The 24,659-nt window shown below is 44.9% G+C and overlaps 1 protein-coding gene across 4 annotated transcripts in view; it reads left to right on the top strand.

Annotated features, from left to right (window-relative positions):
- Positions 1–24,659, top strand: part of NWD1 (NACHT and WD repeat domain containing 1) — a 113,935-nt gene that overhangs the window by 54,979 nt on the left and 34,297 nt on the right. For 3 of the 4 annotated variants that reach the window (XM_068234161.1, XM_068234162.1, XM_068234163.1), the window contains 4 exons: positions 1,570–1,729; positions 11,146–11,263; positions 14,464–14,628; positions 17,363–17,560. In XM_068234161.1, the coding sequence (XP_068090262.1) occupies positions 1,570–1,729; positions 11,146–11,263; positions 14,464–14,628; positions 17,363–17,560 (641 nt within the window). The remainder of the gene's footprint in view (positions 1–1,569; positions 1,730–11,145; positions 11,264–14,463; positions 14,629–17,362; positions 17,561–24,659) is intronic. The other variant, XM_068234164.1, reaches the window with a different exon arrangement.

The following is a 24,659-nucleotide window of genomic DNA, read 5'->3' as shown; positions in this document are numbered from 1 at the left end:
TGAATGGTGTGTGGTAGATTGTCAATTTATTAATACATACACCCAAGCAATTTTCTCAGCGTTTCCAATCATTTTTATCATAATTGAGGAAAAATGTAACATATGTGTGTGCATTGGTCAGAAAGGTCAAGAAAAATGTTATTTAGTAGCATTACATTTTGTAAAATGGCAGGTCTGGGTAATTAGCACTGATTTTAGCAATGTTGGACCGTTGGCAGCATACTGTATATATGGGTTTGGTAAAATGGCACCACATGCACTGTTCATTATGACAGGAGGTGTTGTAAAAATATTTATAAATGCTATAGCTTTGGAATATAAACGCTGCATGTGTTTTTTTCTCAAATAACCTCTTGCATATTTACTTTCCTGGATAGAGAAAAACAATTTACAGTTTAACCACTTCGGTCCCATAACCTCCTGGGCGATAATCCCGAGCTGAGCTCGGGATATGTCGCGCAGGAAGAGTTCTCAGGCCCCGGTGGGCCGATTTGCATAATTTTTTTTTAGTTACACGCAGCTAGCACTTTGATAGCTGCGTGTAACTTCCTCTCGCCGCCGCTCGCCGCCGATCCGCCGCTGTGCCGTGCAGCCCCCCCCCCTCCCCGACCCTTTGTGCAGCCTGGCCAATAAGTGCCAGGCAGCGCTAAGGGGTGGATCGGGACTCCCTCTGACGTCACGACGTCCATGACGTCGGTGACGTCATCCCGCCCCGTCGCCATGGCGACCGGGGAAGCCCAGCAGGAAATCCCATTCTGAACGGGATTTCCTGCTTACTCTGTGGGTGGGGGTTCGCCGCTGCGCAGCGGCTATCATGTAGCAAGCCCAGGGCTCGCTACATGATTTAAAAAATAATACATTACAAAAAAAAAGTGCTGCGCCCCCTCCTGGGCGATGTAATTATATCGCCCAGAGGGTTAAAGAGGAACTTCAGGCTAAAGAAACATGCTGTCATTAAGTTACATTAGTTATGTTCATTAAAATAGATAGGTAATATAATCTCTTACCCACCCTGTTTTAAAAGAACAGGCAGATGTTTGATTTCATGAGGGCAGCCATCTTTTTGGTTGAAAGGAGGTGACAGGGAGCATGAAGTTCCAACTGTCCTGTGCCCTGATCACCCCTCCCAGTTGCTAGGCAACGTGAATAACAACATAGGAAATCCCATCATGCTTTGCACAGTATCAGGGAAAAAAAGCCTGGGCAGGTTTCTCTGATGCTAAAAATTCAGCTAAAATTGATGCTTTGGTAAGAAAAACAAAGTTCTGATGCTGTAAAACTGTTAAAGAAACACCATGCCTTTTCAGTTCTGCTGAGTAGATTATTAGTCCGGAGGTTCACTATAAGAACCAGAGACAATTTTTTTCAAAAGACGAGCTATGATTGGCTCACAATGAAATTGGCTCCTGACCCCAAACCATGGATACAGCGATGAAGGAAAGGCTAACAGAGTGATTAAAATCTATGCCATGGCAGGAATAACAGCTCCCAAGCAGGGTGTAGCTTTCAATCACTGCTGTCTGGTTAATTTCATTAATTTCTTTACTGATTGAAATTTTCTGACTGCAGGCAGTTCATTGAAGTAGCACATGATAAGTACCTAAGTGGTCCAGAGATGAAGAAGAGACATCACACCCTAGCGGAATATTTTTGGGGTACATGGAGTATGGGGGCCAAACGCCCCATATATCTACCATTTATTAATGTGACCCTCAATGCCGACAGAAAGGTACTGAAACATTTTTTTTTATACCAAATGTTATTAATTCATTAGTATAATTGTTGAGCAAAACATGCTCTACACGCAATATATGTCTATGTGGGCAAAATTTGTTTTGAGGTTGATCACACCATCATAAATATGAAAATGAACACCATAACTAAGTCACTGAAATTTTTCATGATTTTAACATTTTATTTCAGGGGAAATAGTTTTCCCATCAGTCAAGATGTGGCTCGAAAGGGTTCAGACGATAGCTAATGTAGAGGAATTGATTTCCTTAAAACATGACAAACCTGATAAATTCACCAGAACATGGGCGTTATGGTATGACTTCACGGACAAAGAGACCTATAAAGACATCATGAGAAATTAATCATACAACTCTCGTTTGACCTCTTTATGAGCTTGACATCCTCTCTACCTTTATATACTCTCACTTTTAGTATAGGGGGCCCTCAACTGGACGGAAATTTTAAAAGATAGTAATTGCTGATTGTAACGATCGGTGTCAGCACGCAGAGAGAATCTGATTATTGGTGATCTGCAGTATCACCAAGAATGCAGATATATACCCGATTATTGATGATCTGCAGAATCACCGATAATCAGATATATTGCTAACCTCTGGACACCTATAGGTAAGTGAGTGTTTGGTGTAACAGTAGTACTTTGAGTGAGGACCACCCGAGGAGCAGGTGGTCCTGGGCAGTATGAGAAATACCTCCCTTGGGAAGTGCAGAGATCTTGCGGAAGCCTGAGATGTCCAAGGGGCGGAGTCCCAGGCCATATAGCAAGAAGACCCGGTAGCTAGTGACCCCTGGAAGATGGGAGTCACAAGCAGGTCTGGAGTATAATACAAATGATAATACAGTTCCCTAGTCTTGAGTGCGAGGTCCGTGGTCTCAGCACCCTGGAACTAGTCTGGAATATAACACAAATGAGAATACAGTTCCCTAGTCTTGGGTGTGAGGTCCGTAGTCACAACACCCTGAAACTAGTCTATAGCATAACATAGCATTGACACAGTTTCCTAGGCTTGGGTGTGAGGTCCGTAGTCACAACACCCTGGAACTAGTCTATAGCATAACATAGCATTGACACAGTTTCCTAGGCTTGGGTGTGAGGTCCGTAGTCACAACACCCTGGAACTAGTCTACAGCATAACATAGCATTGACACAGTTTCCTAGGCTTGGGTGTGAGGTCCGTAGTCACAACACCCTGGAACTAGTCTATAGCATAACACAACAATGCGAGAGTAAGCTAGCTCAGTGTGAATTCCCAGGTCCTCCTGGTTCTAACACACTGTGGGATCTGACTGTGGTCTGTGTGCCAACACATAAAGCATTCGCAATGGCAGACAACCAGCAACTGACAAGCAACCTGAATATATAGTTGCTGGAGTCTGCCACCCCGCCCAAGCCACTCAGCCAATCATGAGTCCAGCAGGAATCAGCTGATCCTCCTGATCAGCTGACACTTCCCCTGCTGGTATAAAGGTCCTGACATCTGGGCCGCGCACGCGTAGCTCTCCATCCGCCTATGTGGACTAACAGACCCAGCCACACCAGACGCACGCCGCCGCATACAGACTGCCGCATTGGACGCGGAAACAGCCGCCTTGATGTCAGTACCTGCGGCGGTCTTTCCGCGTTCTCTCGAGGTGTCAGGCGCACATCTCCGCATGCCAGCCACTGTGCTGGACGCGGACTCAGCCGTCCTGTCGGTAGTACACGCGGTGGCTTTTCCGCGTTTCCTCACAGTACTCCCCCCCCCGAGGAGTGGACTCCGGACACTCAAGGCGAGAATCTATAAGTTTTTGTATCCTCCAATGACCAACCATCGTGGGGAGGGAGGGAGCGGAACCCACGTGCACCGCCGGTTTAGGCAAGGACACAGGGAATGAACTCTTGTCAGCCTGTTCTTTCAGTGGTAAAATGATTTTGGGCCCAAAACCCCTATTTGAAGCGTCTGCTTTGGAGCTTTTGCTATCTGATTTATACCTGCGAGGTAACTGTAAGGAACCAGATCCGTTAGAAGACTCTGTACACTGTCCTGCCTTTCCTCCAACCTGTACCTTGGTATTACCCACATCAATTCTCTTCAAACAGCGCTCATGACAATGGGCTGACCAGTTCAGTAGCTGTCCTGAAGCCCAGTCGATCAGCGGAGAGTGAAGTTGTAACCAGGGCATACCGAGGACGACAGGAGAGCTTTTCATTGGCAGGACCAGGAAGTGTAAACTCTCTTCATGCAATGCCCCTAAACAATATGACAGTAGTGGGGTTTGGGAAAGAGACTGAGCACTCTGCAATGGAGAGTCATCCACTGCAGTGACCGAAATCTGCCGGTCGGGTGCAGACAAAGGTATTCCCAGACTTTTAGCAAAATCGTAATCCATGAGGTTCGCTGCTGAACCCGAGTCCACCATGGCCTCTGCGGATCCCGTCCGACCCTCCCATGTAACTGAACAGGGAAGGAACAACCGACCATCGTTCAGAGACGAAACCTGCTCACCTATGGTATTGACTAACCCCAGGCGATGGCATTTGTCTGGCCTAGTAGAACCATATAAAGCGTTTCTCTTTGGCCTTCTGTGACTCTTCTTCCCTAGACTCAGCCCTGTGTACCCAATTTGCATTGGTTCATCTGGGGGTGAGGGAGACCGAGAAGAGTCGTGTAAGATAGTCCTTCCAGTATCTCTACCTCGAATCTGTCTCTGGTACCGCAACCGGCGATCTATCAGTATGGCCAAAGAAATTGCCTGGTCCACAGATTCAGGCTCAGGATATCCAATCATCACATCGTGAATTTCATTTGACAATCCTGCTATAAAACAATCTAACAAGGCATAACCTCCCCATCTCGCTGAAGCAGACCACTTCCTAAATTCAGCGGCGTAAACCTCTACCGATTTACGACCCTGTCTGAGCAATTTGAGCTTTCGCTCAGTGGTGGAAGCGATGTCCGGATCGTCATAAATTATACCATCGCTTTAAAAAATTCCTCAACTGAAGTCAGGGCCCCATCCCCAGGTTGGAGGCCATATGCCCAGGTCTGAGAATCCCCCATCAACAGTGTCTTAATGAAGGTAATTCTCTGTGCGACAGTACCTGAAGAATTAGGTCTTAACTCAAAGTAAGACAACACTCGATTTTTAAAGTTTCGAAAGTCAGATCTGTGACCAGAAAACTTCTCGGGCACAGGCATACGTAAGTCTGTAACAAGAGGGGATTGCACTACGTTTATAGCAGATTGAAGTTCCTGAATAGCCCCAAATAGCTGACCGATCTAGTTCTGCTGGTTCAAAGCTATCCCGGAAAGCTGGTTTACCGCGTTGGTCAGGACTTCAACATGTCTATATAGTGCGTCCATTTGGGTTTGGTCTGCCATTCTGTAACGATCGGTGTCAGCACGCAGAGAGAATCTGATTATTGGTGATCTGCAGTATCACCAAGAAAGCAGATATATACCCGATTATTGATGATCTGCAGAATCACCGATAATCAGATATATTGCTAGCCTCTGGACACCTATAGGTAAGTGAGTGTTTGGTGTAACAGTAGTACTTTGAGTGAGGACCACCCGAGGAGCAGGTGGTCCTGGGAAGTATGAGAAATACCTCCCTTGGGAAGTGCAGAGATCTTGCGGCAGCCTGAGATGTCCAAGGGGCGGAGTCCCAGGCCAGATAGCAAGAAGACCCGGTAGCTAGTGACCCCTGGAAGATGGGCGTCACAAGCAGGTCTGGAGTATAATACAAATGATAATACAGTTCCCTAGTCTTGAGTGCGAGGTCCATGGTCTCAGTACCCTGGAACTAGTCTGGAATATAACACAAATGAGAATACAGTTCCCTAGTCTTGGGTGCGAGGTCCGTGGTCTCAGCACCCTGGAACTAGTCTGGAATATAACACAAATGAGAATACAATTCCCTAGTCTTGGGTGTGAGGTCCGTAGTCACAACACCCTGGAACTAGTCTATAGCATAACATAGCATTGACACAGTTTCCTAGGCTTGGGTGTGAGGTCCGTAGTCACAACACCCTGGAACTAGTCTATAGCATAACATAGCATTGACACAGTTTCCTAGGCTTGGGTGTGAGGTCCGTAGTCACAACACCCTGGAACTAGTCTATAGCATAACACAACAATGCGAGAATAAGCTAGCTCAGTGTGAATTCCCAGGTCCTCCTGGTTCTAACACACTGTGGGATCTGACTGTGGTCTGTGTGCCAACACATAAAGCATTCGCAATGGCAGACAACCAGCAACTGACAAGCAACCTGAATATATAGTTGCTGGAGTCTGCCGCCCCGCCCAAGCCACTCAGCCAATCATGAGTCCAGCAGGAATCAGCTGATCCTCCTGATCAGCTGACACTTCCCCTGCTGGTATAAAGGTCCTGACATCTGGGCCGTGCGCGCGTAGCTCTCCATCCGCCTATGTGAACTAACAGACCCAGCCACACCAGACGCACGCCGCCGCATACAGACCGCCGCGTTGGACGCGGAAACAACCGCCTTGATGTCAGTACCTGCGGCGGTCTTTCCGCGTTCTCTCGAGGTGCCAGGCGCACGTCTCCGCATGCCAGCCGCTGTGCTGGACGCGGACTCAGCCGTCCTGCCATTAGTACACGCGGTGGCTTTTCCGCGTTTCCTCGTTTCCTCACACTGATCCCTAAGAATCTGTGCAACACTATAGAATTAGATATGCCTTTAAAGTGCCATGGAGAGACGTGATATATTACCATTATAAATATCCTTACCCTTATCACTGCTAGAATGACTTGATTACCAATTCCTCAATCCACAGGTTAAAGATCGAACTCATGATGGGTTAAATTTTAGGATATTCTCATTCAAGGTTGGTCAGCAAGGGATGTTATGAGAGTATGTGATATAATAGTGAGACATATCCAGTTTTGATAGAATAAGTTTGTTTCAAATATTCAAACTCCTTGATGCAATCCTGTAACCTTCTACCAATATCTGATGTATGCCCGTCTATAATGTGTTTTTGCGACAATTGTATGGTTCCTGATCCCACTTGGACTATTGTATGCAACCATATGCCACTGTTTGTACATTCTAACTTCTTTGCTTAATAAACAAATTGTTACAAAAAAAAAAAATAGTTTTCCCCATAAAGAATTCCCCAGTTGCTTTAAAAAAAAAAAAAGAACTTATAACATCTTAGCTGTTGTAAAATATTCCTTTTTTTCATCTAAGGAACATCACAAAAATTAAGCTCCTCACACATACAGAGTTTCAACCAACCCTACTTCATGCCTTCATCACATCACGGCTCAGCTACTGCAATACCCACTATGCAGGCCTTCCAAATAAAGACCTGCACTGCCTGCAGTTAGCACAGAATGCTTTTGCAAGGCTGTTAACAAACCATGCCCACCATTGTCACATAACACTGATCCTTTGCTCACTCCACTGGATACCGATAAAATGGAGAATCCTCTTCATGACTGACCTATTAACATTCAAATCTTCACACAATTTGAGCCCTGGATAGCTGAAGGATTTGCTGCAACTGCAACACATGTCCCACAATTTTAGATCAAAAGGATCTAATAACTTGCCTCCAGAATCCACCTCCAAAACCTTTGAAGCCACAGCCATCTGTCATGCTGCCCCTACACTTAAGAACTCCTTGCCACACCCTATCAGGACATCTCCATCCCTGGAAGCATTTAACCTCCCTGGCGGTAACCCAGAGTCAGACTTGGGGTGGAAAAAAGAAGCCAGGAGTGGTAATCCCGAGCCTGACTCGGGGTAGCCGGCGGAAGGTCTATGCAGAGCCTGAAGCGCAGCGGGCCTTTCAACTCACCTCCCCTAGGATCCAGAGGCTGACAGCCATTCTCCTTTCAGTCCTCCCTCGCAGGCTTTTGATTCCTCTAGTGAGATTGCCGTTTGTCATCATCATGACAGACAGCAATCTCACCACAGGGTTGCAGTGCCACCAAGAAGACAAAGGGAGAATTGCAATCATACTGCCTGGGAGGTTACGTCCAAACTGAAAAGCCATCTGTTTAGTTGGACATTTATGAACATTTGACTATTTCCTCTGTAAAACAGCCCAGCCTGCAAATATTTATTGATCTGAGACATATCTATGTGGTTTGAGTCCTATGGGAGAAAAGCGCAAATGTTTCAGGCTATTGAGGTCTGGTGTTTTTTTGGTGACAGAAACTGAGCACTGTGTTTTTGTGCATATTTTTTTTTTCATTTTTTATTCAGTACATGACAATACCTTGTCTTAGGTTACAATACAATTTGCTTTGTGCACTTTTCAGTTTGGTGATGTATTTTTAATATACTGAATTAACTGCAGTGTTATGAAATTGTATGTTTGAATAGCTATCCCATAGGTAATTCACTTGAATACTGTCAGTGCTCCTCACTCTGACTCCAAACTTCAATTGACCCTTATGGCCTTTTCACTCCGGCAGTGGTGCACATACTGCTAAAAGCCCCATACAATACAAATTAATAGAGATGGCCTGAACTTAAGATTTTGGGTTCGCGAACTGCGAAAGCGAGCTTCCTCAAAAGGTCGCGTTCCCGCCATCCGGGTGAACCACCATAGACTTCAATGGACAGGCGAATTTTAAAACATACAGGGACTTTTTCTGGCCACAAAAGTGATGGAAAAAGTTGTTTCAAGGGGTCTAACACCTGGAGGGGGGCATGGCGGAGTGGGATACATGCCAAAAGTCCCGGGGAAAATTACGTATTTGATGCAGAGTAGGGTTACAATCCCTAAAGGTCAGAAATCACATTGCATTGCTAAATTGGAGGCATAAAGTTCTTTAAAACATCTTGTGTGTGTATATACATCGACCAGGTAGTGTAAGTAGTGTACTGCTTCACACTGACAGACCAAACTCACTGTTTAACGCACCGCCGCAAAAACAGCCGAAAAGGGTTGTCATTAGTTGACACTCTCAGGGCATCAAAATGTCAGTCCTCTCTGTGGCAATGACCCACACAGACAGATATCAATAACAGATACAGTAGCAAGCTAAGCACAGCTTATGACAGTGTGCTGGCTTGCTTGCAATATAGATAGAAGAGTATAGTAGAACTGCACAGCCCAGCAATGACTGTGGCCTGTATGCAGCATGACCAGTGTCTCTCACACACAGAAAAAAAACAAATAGAACAATATGAGCCCTCAAAAGGGCTTTTGGTTTGGGGGGCTTTCAGCAACAAACAGAAGCGCCTAGCTATCTGTCCCTGTCCCTGCAGCAATGTCTCTCTGTAACGATTGATGTAGCAACACAGACGTCTGATTATGTGTGATCTGCAGAATCACCAATAATAGAGACGCTATACCTGATTATGTAGTGATCTGCAGTATCACCAATAATGCAAGTATAGCTAACAGAATAGCAAGGTGTATAGTGCTTGGTGCAACAGTAACTGAATAGTTTAACTAGACCTCACCAGAGGAGCTGGTGGGTACTATTAATACACAGTAATAGAATAGTAGACTAGATCTCACCAGAGGAGCTGGTGAGTACTAGCAAAGAGCACCTCACCAGTGACAGGGCTCACCGGTGAGTAGAAAGGTCAGACAGGCTAGGATCAGTAACAGGCGGGCAGGTACAGTACACAATCGACAGGCAAGAGAGTAGTAAGATATCAGGCAGGGTTCAGCAACAAAGTCAGATGGGCAGAAGTACAGAATCAGTTTAGCAAGAGCAGGGTCAGAGGGTAGCCAGAGTCATACACAGAATATCAAATATACAGTAATACAAATAATCCTAGTATTGTGTGAAATCCCTGGTTTCCTCCCAGATCAAAGCACACCGGATACTATCTAAGGTCTGAGCGCTAACACGTTAGTATTCGCAACAGCAGACAGGTTGCAGGTGAAGCCTGAAGGCTTTTGAAGCAGAGTGAGTCTCCTATGACGTCAGCCGACCGGCTGGTCAGCTGACGCGCCTCCTCCCCGCATAAAGGGTCCTGTCTCCGCGCGCGCCTGCGCGATACAGCAACCCTATGAGCAACGGACAGCCCCGTCCTCGGCGTACTAGACGCCAGAGGAACGGGCGAAGTCCCAGAGCAGGGAAGCGAGGCGGCTGCAGAGACACCCTGCGTGCCCGCAGCCGCTGCTTCCGTGAATGTTACACTCTCCCTTCCACTCACTATAGCAGCAGCACTAGACTGAGAACATGGCCAGCGCTGCTGCATTTTTATAGGGGGGGGGGGGGGGGGGGCAGGCGTCCGTGGGTGAGTGCAGCCTGATTGGCTGCCATGTTTCTGCTGACTGTGATGTAGGGGGTCAAAATTTAGCCCAATGACAAGGTATAGGGAGCGGATCGAACCGCCCTATCTGTTCACTACCCGCCGTGGACTCAAACAGCTGATGTTTGCCAGGAACTGTCCGCCGGCGAACCGTTCGGACCATCTCTACAAATGAATGGAGCCATCTAACTCTACTGTGCATCCATCTGGATACATGTTTACAGTGCCGCATTGCAAGAAACCATAACCCATTTTCTTCAAAATACCTGACACTAACCTGGACCTTTTAACCAAACCTTATGTCTTTAAAATGAATCAGAGGTGGACATATTCGTTAAAAAAACATGCTATCTGATTAGGGAGGCTAGCTGTAACAGGGAGCATCAATCACTCCTACGTCCTGCAATCACTGACTTTTGGTAAAAAAAAATGGCCAAGACCCCTGGGGTCATGACGTTGCAGCTCTGGCTCTGTGTGTCTCAACACAGAACACACAGCAGAGAGGCAAGGGAGAGGTGTGACAGAAGTGTAGAAGCGGCTGTGGAGAGGCAGGGCTGGCCAATTAGAGCTGGGGAAGGGGCGTTCCTAACACCAGAGTGGGCATTTTGCTTGAGTCCTTCTCCTGTAAGGGACGCCCCTTCCCCTCATAGATTGCTAAAAAGCCACTTGTCGCCAATTTCGGGGGGGGGGGGGGTGTCACATGGCAGCGCTGAGGGGGCTGTGAGCAGGACCATGGGAACACAGAGGCATGGCATACAGCAGGGAACATGCCTCTGTGTACCAACTGCCCCATCGTGCTGTCTTGTGTACACTTAAAACAATGTCTATCTCTAACCTTAATACTTTAAACAATTTCTGACACAAATCTATTTCACTATATACGAGTATAATACTACCAATTATTAGGTTTCTACATTTGTAACTCTATCCAAAAATATATATGATCAATTTTGTAAGCGTGATGCTCTGATAGTATCCAAGTAAGTTATTTATTAGGTACCCTGTGCCATTTATTTTGCATGAAAAAGTACAATGTCCAAATCTCTGTGTTCAGGGGCTGAAAAAATACTTACAAAGTGTTAGTGGGCTTGCTGAGCCTATGTACGATTATAGCAAAAATTCATAATATATCTATTTTTAAAATGTTGTTCTGAATACAGGTAGCTCCACAGCCACTTTGGTTTTCAGAAGATATGCCCAATCTGAGGAAACTGAGTGAGCTGCCTTACCATTTTCTTAATGCAGGTGATATTGATGAACTGCAGAAAGAAATTTTAGGTATGTATAGCTTACTTTAATGATTTCTCTCATTGTTATTTAAAAGCAAGCACTGGCATGAGGCAATGAAAAACAGAATGTTTTAATTATTGCACTCATCCTTGAGTCAAAAAATAAAAATCATATTTCTGTTCCCACGCAAAGCCTAAGGCCCTTATTAAATGTATTTTCTCCTGATTTTTCTCACAAGAGATGTTTTCACAGCTTATCAATAAAAACCTTTTAGGCTAAGTTAATACCACACGGCAATTATAATGTGTACAGTCAACGTCTACATAATGTCTAATATTCAAAGATGAAGTGCGATATCTACCTTAAAGCGGAATATAACCCTGCATTTCAACTTTGCTCTAAAATATTATTTACAGCATATTATATGCAAAAAGCATTTTTTTTTACTAGACCAGCATTGGAAGGGTTAAACACAGAGGTTTAAAGTTCCGTGGAGAGATATGCAGAAGTTCAGATTGTTACATTCTATCTAGTTATATGTATCTATTGATAAATGTTACACACTCTTTGGCTGTCCTCCAAGCTCCTTCTCAGTCAGAGAGATGAGTCACATTCAACACTTAGATACATTTATGTAAACAAAATGTATCTATTTCAGCTTCGGATGCGTCTGCAGAAATCTCCAGGGACTTTAAAGCCCTGTGTAACCCTTCCAATGCTGGTCTAGTAAAAAAAAAAATGCTGGTTGCATATAATATACTGTAAATAATGTTTTGGAGCAAAGTTGAAATGCAGGGTTATATTCCGCTTTAATAACTGAGTCTGCGACCGCATAATAAACATACAAAATTAAATAATGTGAACGGGAGCCTCATTAATAAGTATCGAAAAGCATTTATTAAACCTAAAGCATATCATAATACAAACCCCCCCACCCATTTAAAACCATAAAGTGGCTGCAGACCCCATTGAGGAAGGAAGGTTTAGCACTGAATGATATTGGAGTGCACTCCTATTGATATCATATGCATGCAATTTGATAAGGTCTGAGGAAACCCGACGCCGGGTGAAACGCGTCACGTGAGGCTGCGGTCATGTGACCTGTCTCCTGCTACAGGCCTTGCTCTCTCTCCCCAGCGCTGAACGGCTGAGCAACTTAGACGGCGGAAGCGCCCTGACTACAGTGCACCGGCTGCAGCAGACGACAGGCACGCAAGGGAACCCGGCATAAGGATAAAGATATTGCCGGTAGTACCTGCCACTGCATCGTTGTATGCCTTATGATGGTGATGGACACGTGAGTCCCGGTGAGAGCCGGTCTGCCTGCATTATATCCGGCTGGGTATGCGTTTGCATTTAAAGAGGAGAGTAGCAATAAAGAGGCAGAAGTACACAGTATAAGGAATTTCAGGACATGATCACTGCACATGATCTGCACTTCCATAGAGGCTATACTACGGATCACCTAAAGTATTTAAAGGGGGCCCTGAAGATTTTTGACCTTATCAAATTGCATGCATACTGTATGATATCAATAGGAGTGCACTCCAATATCATTCAGTGCTAGGCCTTCCTTCCTCAATGGGGTCTGCAGCCACTTTAAGGTTTTAAATGGGTGGGAGGGTTTGTATTATGATATGCTTTAGGTTTAATAAATGCTTTTTGATACTTATTAATGAGGCTCCCATTCACATTATACAATAGTGTCCAATATATTTTCCCTCTCTACCACAATAATGTGCAAACAGTGGGAAGAGACGGACAGGAATTTTCTCTCTGTCCCCATTTTTCCTTAACATGTCTGGTAGTTTCTGTAGTGTCCAGAAAAGTCTCAAAGGATGTGAGTTTGCGTTTTGCTTCCACTGCATTACAAATAGATGCGTTAAAAATTGGAAAGTTTGAAAAGGTCCTATAGATCACATTGGATCCATGGACATGTTTATCTATTGATCTCCACTGCAAAAAAACAGTCCATTTTCAGGTCGAGTGTGAACAAAACTTTAAGCCCCCATCCAGCAAGGAAAAACTCAAAATATGTTTGATATTACTCTTTTACCCACTTTTTAGTACTTAAGTATACAATTTCTACGTGCTAAAAAGTTACTTTGAAGATGAAAATGAAAAATGTTCTGGTGGAAATCTCAGGAAAAATGTTAATTGAATAAGGGCCTATAAATCCAGGTCACATAAAATAAAAAATAAAAAAAATACAGTTCAATTTTACAATAAAGCGAGGGCATTTCCTGGCTGGTAGCTGTTGCTTTAATAATATTTGTACATGGCAAGGAAATGAACAGCGCTACTTAAAAACAGACAAGTGCCTACCTGCAAAAGAGTGCAAGCCCCACTTGTGGGATAAAATACACACCTAGCATACACATGACCTGTCTACCACTGGAGGATGTTGGTTTACGTAACAGCTTGCATGGTTGCATGCAAGCTGTTACGTAAACCAACATCCTCCAGTGGTAGACAGGTCATGTGTAACCACCTTTTGCGCTTTAATAATATTTGTTCAGATGCCTGGTGACAGCAAGACTGGGCTGTCTTTGATCTATTATAATGGTAATTAGCCCTTGCACTGGGAGGACCTCAGTATATCACCCAAACAAATTTCTGCTGATACATAAAAATGCATCTCTGAGGCGCGAAACAGCCGTTGCCAGCTCCAGACTATTCCCCTGCCGTTTTCTATGTATGGCACTTCATACAAACTTCCATACAGCACTGAAAATACATAGAAAATTAGCAAATGTTGAATATTCTTGATATATGTTGTGTAACTTTATTTATTTCCAGAATGTATCTATTTAGATTGATTAATAAATAACAGAGTGTTTTACAAATGACTAGGGGACATGATGTGAGTGATTAAAATGTGGAATGCATTGCCACAAGAAGTAATTATGGTAAATTCTAAATCTGCGTTTAAGGGGGCTTAGATGCTTTTCTTGCTTTTCTTGCGACATCCATGGCTATAATTGCTAGGTAATGCCCGGTGGTGTTGATCCAGGGATTTTATCTGATTGCCATCTGGAGTCGGGAAGGATTTTTTCCCCTTTTGGGGCTAATTGGACCATGCCTTGTAAGGGTCTTTCAACTTCCTCTGGATCAACAGGGATATGTGAGGATGCAGGCTGGTGTTGTACTTTGTTTTCTGGTTGAACTCGATGGACGTATGTCTTTTTTCAACCCAAATAACTATGTAACTATGTAAGATTGATGTCAATTCACAAAAATGTCTGCAGGAAATATGGATTGGATAAGAAGCAAAGTCACTGCATGTGGAATCAACAGCACCATCAAAGACTTTGACATGTGTGTGAAACATATTGACAATGGTCAGGCCAAGCTTGTACGCGACACTCTACGCCTTTTCCAACCCACTATCAATTTCATTGAGGCAAAAATTGGTGAGTTTCCCATTATGATTTCAATATGCTTACAGAAGATACATTAGTGAATTAATGAAATAAACATTGCAGAGCGTTTGTCTTACACCCTTCACTACAACATTTTGTTTTTATTTTAAATAAGATTGAAGAGAGCATAGAACTTTATCTTCCATCTGCAATGGACTAATAAGAAAGCATCTTCTCAATGACTATGAATTATGTTTGATAAAAGAGTGAGATAACTATGCAGAGAGCTAGAGAACATGCATAGGATTTTCCAATCTACCAGGCTGGCATCACAAAATAAGATAGGAACACCCATATCAGGATAAAAGAGGCAGCAGAAATCCCCTACTGTACAGTATATAAACACAAAAGTCATACTAGTGGAAATATAGGGGTAATTCCATTAGCAGCCCAACTACCACATCAACATCAGCACATTATACAAATGCACTCAGCAGATGTTGTACCACTGAATGATAAGTGGTATGTGCACTGATAGCCATGGTGTAGCCCTGGTAATCTTCCTGTCCAATTCCAAAATCGCCATATCAAACAATCGCTTACAATCTGCACTAAGAATGCCCAGGATCAAGCAGGTGCCTTAATGTAAACAATGTTAAACATAGAGTAAACTTTGCGCACATAATTCTGCCCAATGCAGTTTAATGCATACACCACCACCCGTGGAAGTGGGTGTTGTCCTATGAAATGCATGGAGTAGTGTCCATCTTTAAAGGGAAGTGGTTCTATTATACTGCTTGGTTGTATCATGTAGTGGAAACCCACTGTTAGTCTAGACTTATGGCATACATTTCAACTACTGCTTAAAGGGACACTGTAGGGGGGTCAGGGGAAAATGAATTGAAGTTACCCGGGGCTTCTAATGGTCCCCCACAGACATTCTGTGCCAGCGCAGCCACTCCCCAATGCTCCGGCCCCGCCTCCGGTTCACTTCTGGAATTTCAGACTTTAAAGTCTGAAAACCACTGCGCCTGCGTTGCCGTGTCCTCACTCCCGCTGATGGCACCAGGAGCGTACTGCGCAGGCCCAGTATGGTCTGTGTCTGCACCGTACGCTCCTGGTGACATCAGGGGACGCAGTGGTTTTCAGACTTTAAAGTCTGAAATTCCAGAAGTGAACCGGAGGCGGGGCTGGATCATCGGTGAGTGGCTGCGCGGGCACAGGATGTTTGTGGGGGACCATTAGAAGCCCCGGGTAAGTTAAACTCATTTTCCTCCGACCCCCCTACAGTATTCCTTTAAGGAGACTATAAAGCTAAGGTAATGCCCAATGATGTTGATCCAGAGATTTCATCTGATTGCCATCTGGAAAAAGTTGCTGGGGTTTTTTGTGTAACACAGCCTCCGAGACCCTCCATGCCTCCACTTTTGATGCTTAGCCCCACCCCCTTACAGATGAGTGCTTAAAGGGACTCAGAGACGACAGATAGCCCAGCTCTGATACTTACCCAGGGCTTCCTCCCGCCCCATAAACACGTCTAAGTCCCACGCTGTCCTCCTGCGGTCTGCTGTTCAGCTGTGGTGAGCTCCGTTACAAGGCTCAGTGACGTCATCTGGGTCTACTGGCATCGACTGAGCCCAGTAACGGAGCTCACCGCGGCTGAACGGCAGACCATGGGAGGACAGCATGGGAGTGGGACATAATCTGTTTAGAAGAAGACGGGGCTAAGCACTGGAAGTGGCTGCATGGAGGGTCTTGGAGGCTGTGTTACACAAAAAAAAAACAACAAGTCATTATATCTTTTAAAGAGAACACAGTACATGCCATGTATATTTTTTAGCTTTACAGCCACTTTAATGGCCTTTAGGCACCTTTTCCACTAACAATAGCAAAAGAAAATCACAAACGCAAGCAATTTTTCATCAATTTTGTTTTTGCCATTGCGATTTCGCATTTAACATGGAAGCACATGCACTTTAAAAATTGATCCAGAAAGCGTCTTCCTTTTTTTTTTGCGATTCCTATGTTAGGTTAACAACCCTAGCGATTTAAAAATCTCTAGCGTTTTGCAATTTTAAGTGAATTGCCCGCAGTGTAAAAGGGCCCTAACTGTACAATTCCTTCTTAGTCAACTAATTATATTTTATCTACCATATCAAAAAAAATTTTTTTACCGGTTTATGCATGTTTGCATGTGGTGTGCTGTTTAGCTATCAATGCTACAATGTTGTAGTAATGTGTGTTTTTGCTGTTTCTTAAAAGTCCTACACATAGCTCCCTGGTACTCATACAAGTTTTGACATTTACCACAAACATATTATAATTTGTTCTAACAATTAATTAATATTATATGCTTAGTGGGGCATTCTAATGTCTAGTTACAGCATATAGACTTTTTAGCAAAGCAGGTGGTTTTGGCGCCCAGCTCCAAGCACCAAAGTTGGGCGCTGTTACAGCAGTAATGCTATAGTACACGGTGCGCATAATGGTAAATTAGGTTCAAATTACTTCTCCCTTCCAGTTGCTATGACTTAGAGGGGAAATAGTATTTATTGCTTTGAACCGTCATTTGTCTCACTCTGCGCCCAACTCACTGCACGACGTATCCCTATGTACGCATTTTTAGATAAAATGGTTTGATTTGTTTTAGGGGGAATACTGAAGCCTTAAATATCACAATACAAGAGTGATAACAAACAGAGCGGTTCTTGTGCATGTATAGTATGTTTTCCATAAATATGTTTATACATATCAAAACATACATATCTTGTCTTTTCCCATATAGATCCATGCATCATATACGTAGAAATGTTGGCAAGGCTAAATTTCTTAAGAACATCTTGTCCAGCCCTCATCGGTGACCTCTGCCAGCAATGTTTCACTTGGTTTAAGCAATACTCAAACCCAACTTTTATTCCTATGAGTGGATTTTTCCAGCCACCCGGTGGACCACTTCAGACTACTCTTACGGGATTCAAGAAAGGTATTTGGTGACTGTCAATATAAAGATTAGCCATCAAATTCCAGATCATTTGTTAGTTATTACACTGAGCTATAAAAATGCAAATTAATGTTCCTCTCCTGGTATTCATGAGCTATTCATAACGGGTACATGATACAATTCATAATTTATAACATAAACAGCTAAAAAGTCCTGAGACTGATCCTAACAACTACTACTACTTTTTTTAAGTTGAATTATTGTGAAATTGATCTCAATCACAATATCCTTTATAATATATTATATTATAATATAAGTATTTATGAGCCATTTTTGTGAGATGAGATTATTTACTTATGGTATATCTGGAGTTGGAAAGATCCCACACGTAAGAGATTATTGAGTGATTCATCTCTTTCCCCATTTTAACCACTTGAGGACCGCCCCCAGCCGATGGGCGGCGGCAAAGACTGGGCCCAAACGACCGCAATACGCCCATCGGCGGGGGCGGCTGCGGGAGTGGCTATGCGGCGATCGCGTCATTCGTGACGCGATCAGCCGCCGGGGACTGGCTCCGCCCACCGCTCGTAGTAACCCGCCGGCCGTTCGGAAGCGCCGGCGGGTTACTAGCACCCGGATCGCCGCATGTACATAGTATAATAGGCTTTGTAATGTATACAAAGCCTATTATACTGGCTGCCTCCTGCCCTGGTGGTCCCAGTGTCCGAGGGACCACCAGGGCAGGCTGCAGCCACCCTAGTCTGCACCAAAGCACACTGATTTCCCCCCCCTGCCCCCTGATCGCCCACAGCACCCCTCAGACCCCCCCTGCCCACCCCCCAGACCACTGTTTGCACCCAGTCACCCCCCTAATCACCCATCAATCACTCCCTGTCACTATCTGTCAACGCTATTTTTTTTTTATCCCCCCCCTGCCCACTGCCCCCTCCTGATCACCCCCCACCCCTCAGATTCTCCCCAGACCCCCCCCCAGACCCCCCCCCCCCCCCGTGTACTGTATGCATCTATCCCCCCTGATCACCTGTCAATCACCCGTCAATCACCCGTCAATCACCCGTCAATCACCCGTCAATCACCCCCTGTCACTGCTACCCATCAATCAGCCCCTAACCTGCCCCTTGCGGGCAATCTGATCACCCACCCACACCAATAGATCGCCCGCAGATCCGACATCAGATCACCTCCCAAATCCATCGTTTACATCTATTCTCTCCTCTAAACACCCACTAATTACCCATCAATCACCCCCTATCACCACCTGTCACTGTTACCCATCAGATTAGACCCTAATCTGCCCCTTGCGGGCACCCAATCACCCGCCCACACGCTCAGATTGCCCTCAGACCCCCCTTTATCAATTCGCCAGTGCAATATTTACATCTGTTATTCCCTGTAATAACCCACTGATCACCTGTCAATCACCTGTCAATCACCCCCTGTCACTGCCACCCATCAATCACCCCCTGTCACTACCACCCATCAATCAGCCCCTAACCTGCCCCTTGCGGGCAATCTGATCACCCACCCACACCAATAGATCGCCCGCAGATCCGACATCAGATCACCTCCCAAGTGCAGTGTTTACATCTCTTCTCTCCTCTAAACACCCACTAATTACCCATCAATCACCCCCTATCACCACCTGTCACTGTTATCCATCAGATTAGACCCTAATCTGCCCCTTGCGGGCACCCAATCACCCGCCCACACACTCAGATTGCCCTCAGACCCCCCCTTATCAATTCGCCAGTGCAATATTTACATCTGTTATTCCCTGTAATAACCCACTGATCATCTGTCAACCACCTATCAATCACCCCCTGTCACTGCCACCCATCAATCACCCCCTGTCACTGCCACCCATCAATCAGCCCCTAACTTGCCCCTTGCGGGCAATCTGATCACCCACCCACACCAATAGATCGCCCGCAGATCCGACATCAGATCACCTCCCAAGTGCAGTGTTTACATCTCTTCTCTCCTCTAAACACCCACTAATTACCCATCAATCACCCCCTATCACCACCTGTCACGGTTACCCATCAGATTAGACCCTAATCTGCCCCTTGCGGGCACCCAATCACCCGCCCACACCTCAGAACGTCCTCAGACCCCAGCCCTGATCACCTCGCTAGTGCATTGCTTGCATCTATTTTCCCCCTCTAATCACACCTTGAGACACCCATCAATCACCTCCTGTCACCCCCTAGCACACCTACCCATCAGATCAGGCCCTAATTTGCCCCGTGTGGGCTCCTGATCACTCGGCCAAACCCTCAGATCCCCCTCAGACCCCCTTCCGATCACCTCCCCAGTGCATTGATTGCATCTATTTTCCCCTCTAACCGCCCCCTGAGACACCCATCAATCACCTCCTGTCACCCCCCTAGCACTCCTATCCATCAGATCAGGCCCAAAACATCCTGTCATCTAAGAGGCCACCCTGCTTATGACCGGTTCCACAAAATTTGCCCCCTCATAGACCACCTGTCATCAAAATTTGCAGATGCTTATACCCCTGATCAGTCATTTTGAGAAATTTGGTTTCCAGACTACTCACAGTTTTGGGCCCGTAAAATGCCAGGGCAGTATAGGAACCCCACAAGTGACCCCATTTTAGAAAGAAGACACCCCAAGGTATTCTGTTAGGTATATGATGAGTTCATAGAAGATTTTATTTTTTGTCAAAAGTTAGTGGAAATTGGATTTTTATTGTTTTTTTCACAAAGTGTCATTTTTCACTAACTTGTGACAAAAAATAAAATCTTCTATGAACTCACCATACCGCTAACGGAATACCTTGGGGTGTCTTCTTTCTAAAATGGGGTCACTTGTGGGGTTCCTATACTGCCCTGGCATTTTAGGGGTCCTAAACCGTGAGGAGTAGTCTAGAAAACAAATGCCTCAAAATGACCTGTGAATAGGACGTTGGGCCCCTTAGCGCACCTAGTCTACAAAAAAGTGTCACACATGTGGTATCACCATACTCAGGAGAAGTAGTATAATGTGTTTTGTGGTGTATTTTTACACATACCCATGCTGGGTGGGAGAAATCTCTCTGTAAATGGACAATTGTGTGTAAAAAAAATCAAAAATGTGTCATTTACAGAGATATTTCTCCCACCCAGCATGGTTATATGTAAAAATACACCACAAAACACATTATACTACTTCTTCTGAGTACGGCGATACCACATGTGTGACACTTTTTTGCAGCCTAACTGTGCTAAGGGGCCCAAAGTCCAATGAGTACCTTTAGGATTTCACAGGTCATTTTGAGACATTTGGGTTCAAGACTACTCCTCACGGTTTAGGGCACCTAAAACGCCAGGGCAGTATAGGAACCCCACAAGTGACCCCATTTTAGAAAGAAGACACCCCAAGGTATTCTGTTAGGTGTATGATGAGTTCATAGAAGATTTTATTTTTTGTCACAAGTTAGCGGAAATTGATATGTATTGTTTTTTTTTTCACAAAGTGTCATTTTCCGCTAACTTGTGACAAAAAAAAATCTTCTATGAACTCACCATACTCCTAACAGAATACCTTGGGGTGTCTTCTTTCTAAAATGGGGTCACTTGTGGGGTTCCTATACTGCCCTGGCATTTTAGGGGCCCTAAACCGTGAGCAGTAGTCTAGAATCCAAATGCCTCAAAATGACCTGTGAATAGGACGTTAGGCCCCTTAGCGCACCTAGGTTGCAAAAAAGTGTCACACATGTGGTATCGCCGTACTCAGAAGAAGTAGTATATTGTGTTTTGGGGTGTATTTTTACACATACCCATGCTGGGTGGGAGAAATATCTCTGTAAAAGGACAATTGTGTGTAAAAAAAATCAAACAATTGTCATTTACAGAGATATTTCTCCCACCCAGCATGGGTATGTGTAAAAATACACCCCAAAACACATTATACTACTTCTCTTGAGTACGGCGGTACCACATGTGTGGCACTTTTTTGCACCCTAAGTGCGCTAAGAGGCCCAAAGTCCAATGAGTACCTTTAGGATTTCACAGGTCATTTTGCGACATTTGGTTTCAAGACTACTCCTCACGGTTTAGGGCCCCTAAAATGCCAGGGCAGTATAAGAACCCCACAAATGACCCCATTTTAGAAATAAGACACCCCAAGGTATTCCGTTAGGAGTATGGTGAGTTCATAGAAGATTTTATTTTTTGTCACAAGTTAGCGGAAAATGACACTTTGTGAAAAAAAAACAATTAAAATCAATTTCCGCTAACTTGTGACAAAAAAAAAAATCTTCTATGAACTCACCATCCTCCTAACGGAATACCTTGGGGTGTCTTCTTTCTAAAATGGGGTAATTTGTGGGGTTCCTATACTGTCCTGGCATTTTAGGGGCCCTAAAGCGTGAGGAGTAGTCTTGAAACGAAATTTCTCAAAATGACCTGTGAAATCCTAAAGGTACTCATTGAACTTTGGGCCCCTTAGCGCAGTTAGGGTGCAAAAAAGTGCCACACATGTGGTATCGCCGTACTCAGGAGAAGTAGTATAATGTGTTTTGGGGTGTATTTTTCCACATACCCATGCTGAGTGGGAGAAATATCTCTATAAATAGACAATTGTGTGTAAAAAAAATAAAACAATTGTCATTTACGGAGATATTTCTCCCACCCAGCATGGGTATGTGTAAAAATACACCCCAAAACACATTATACTACTTCTCCTGAGTACGGCAATACCACATGTGTGGCACTTTTTTGCAGCCTAACTGCGCTAAGGGGCCAAAAGTCCAATGAGCATCTTTAGGCTTTACAGGGGTGCTTACAATTAGGCACCCTCCAAAATGCCAGGACAGTGAACACACCCCACAAATGACCCCATTTTGGAAAGTAGACACTTCAAGGTATTCAGAGAGGAGCATAGTGAGTCCGTGGCAGATTTCATTTTTTTTTGTCGCAAGTTAGAAGAAATGGAAACTTTTTTTTTTCTTTTTTTTGTCAGAAAGTGTCATTTTCCGCTAACTTGTGACAAAAAATAAAATCTTCTATGAACTCACCATGCCTCTCACTGAATACTTTGGGATGTCTTCTTTCCAAAATGGGGTCATTTGGGGGGTATTTATACTATCCTGGAATTTTAGCCCCTCATGAAACCTGACAGGTGCGCAGAAAAGTCAGAGATGCTTGAAAATGGGAAAATTGACTTTTGGCACCATAGTTTGTAAACGCTATAACTTTTACCCAATCCAATAAATATACACTGAATGGTTTTTTTTTATCAAAGACATGTAGCAGAATAACTTTCGCGCTCAAATGTATAGAAAATTTTACTTTATTTGAAAAATGTCAGCACAGCAAGTTAAAAAAGTCATTTTTTTGCCAAAATTCATGTCTTTTTTGATGAATATAATAAAAAATAAAACTCGCAGCAGCAATCAAATAGCAGCAAAAGAAAGCTGTATTAGTGACAAGAAAAGGAGGTAAAATTCATTTAGGTGGTAGGTTGTATGACCAAGCAATAAACCGTGAAAGCTGCAGTGGTCTGAATGGAGAAAAAGGCTCTGGTCCTTAAGGGGCGAAAAGACTGTGGTCCTGAAGTGGTTAAGGCCCGAACACATGCAAGATCAATGTGATCCACCAGGGATTGGTACACAATTCTTCAGGGAATATTGCAGGGGCGAGAGATGTGTCACTAGCCTGCAGCAAGGCCGGATTTACCATATTTTTTGGACCATAAGACGCACCTAGGTTTAAAGGACAAAAAAACAGGGGAAAAAAATCAAAGCCTGGTGCGTCCATGGTGCAGTGGCGTCTTGTGGAGCATCAACCTCCCCTCCCCAAGCTGTCTCTAGCTCTTAATTTACACTGCCCAGCTAAAGTAACACTTGCAGCTTCTCCAGCTAAAGAAACCCCAACTCCTCCCCCACCAGCTACACTAACCCCACATTCACTGTATCTCCAGCCCAGCCTTACCAGCAGCCCTACATCTTCCAGTCTCCTCTCCCCTTACACTACTTTCTGATTCCAGGCCCCCACATATGCCACTACCTCTCTCCCTCACACAATCCACTTACCCCAGTCCCCTGCCCCCCCCTCCACACACACACACACACACACACACACACACACAAACAGCAAGGAACTCCTCATGCTGGCACCCCCAGATGGATGCATGTAAAAACACCACACAGTTCAGACAGAAACAGCCTACCAGTTACTCAGTTGCTTGACTCAGAACTGACACGGCTCTGTGACAGCTTCCAGCTGCCATGATCTCCGGTCCTGTGGGACTCAGGCTCAGCCTCCACTCTCCCCACGTTGTGACAATCCGGGTCTCCCTGCAGCCATCTGCCAGAATCCACTCTTACCTGCGGGTGCTGGCTGCCATCTCCTCCTCACCTCCACAGGTCTCTGCTCCATGTTCCGCTTGGAAACCCTTGCTGTGCACTGTCTCCCTTGGTCCAGTCTGACACTTGCATTCTGGGAAGTTTCCTGTCAATCCAGCTATTGCACGCTGGAAAGCTGCCAGGATCTGTGTCTGCCTCCACTAGCCGCACAATCCGGGTCTTGCTGCCTCTATCCGCCGAAGCCAATCTTACTGTGCGGGTGCTTGCTGCCATCTCCTCTTCACCTCCATGGCTCCATGTGCCGCCTGTTGCTGTGTCGATTGCCTCACGCTGACATCACCGCTGCCACTCCGCATGGTTGCTCTTGCATGCTGGGAATGGTCACAAATGGTCTTTGTACCTGTGGGTCTCTGCCTCCACCGCCGCACATTGTGACCCTCCGTGTCTTCCTGCCGCCATCCGCCAAAGCCGTTCTCACTATGCCGGTGCTGGCTGCCATCTCCTCTTCACCTCCACGGGTCTATGCTCCACGTGCTGCTTGTTGCTTTGCATCGGTAAGTGGTAAGTTGTTAGCTTGCCCAGCACATCACAGCTGCCACTCTTGTTCTCCAGGCATGCTGAGTGATGTGATGTGATACTTTCCTATTCTATTTGCGCATGTGTGAGCATGGGCTGCAGCGATGCCTTCTTTGGGACTCCTGGATTGTATATGTGGAGGGGGGTGGACACCTGGCACTGCACATTCGGACCATAAGACACACTGACTTTTCCCCCCTGCTTTTGGGGGAGAAAAAGTGCGTCTTATGGTCC

The sequence above is a fragment of the Hyperolius riggenbachi genome, chromosome 1, assembly GCF_040937935.1.
Source record: "Hyperolius riggenbachi isolate aHypRig1 chromosome 1, aHypRig1.pri, whole genome shotgun sequence".
Taxonomy (NCBI): Eukaryota; Metazoa; Chordata; class Amphibia; order Anura; family Hyperoliidae; genus Hyperolius; species Hyperolius riggenbachi.
Note: the sequence above shows the minus strand (reverse complement) of the source record. Positions and strands in the feature narration are given on the sequence as shown.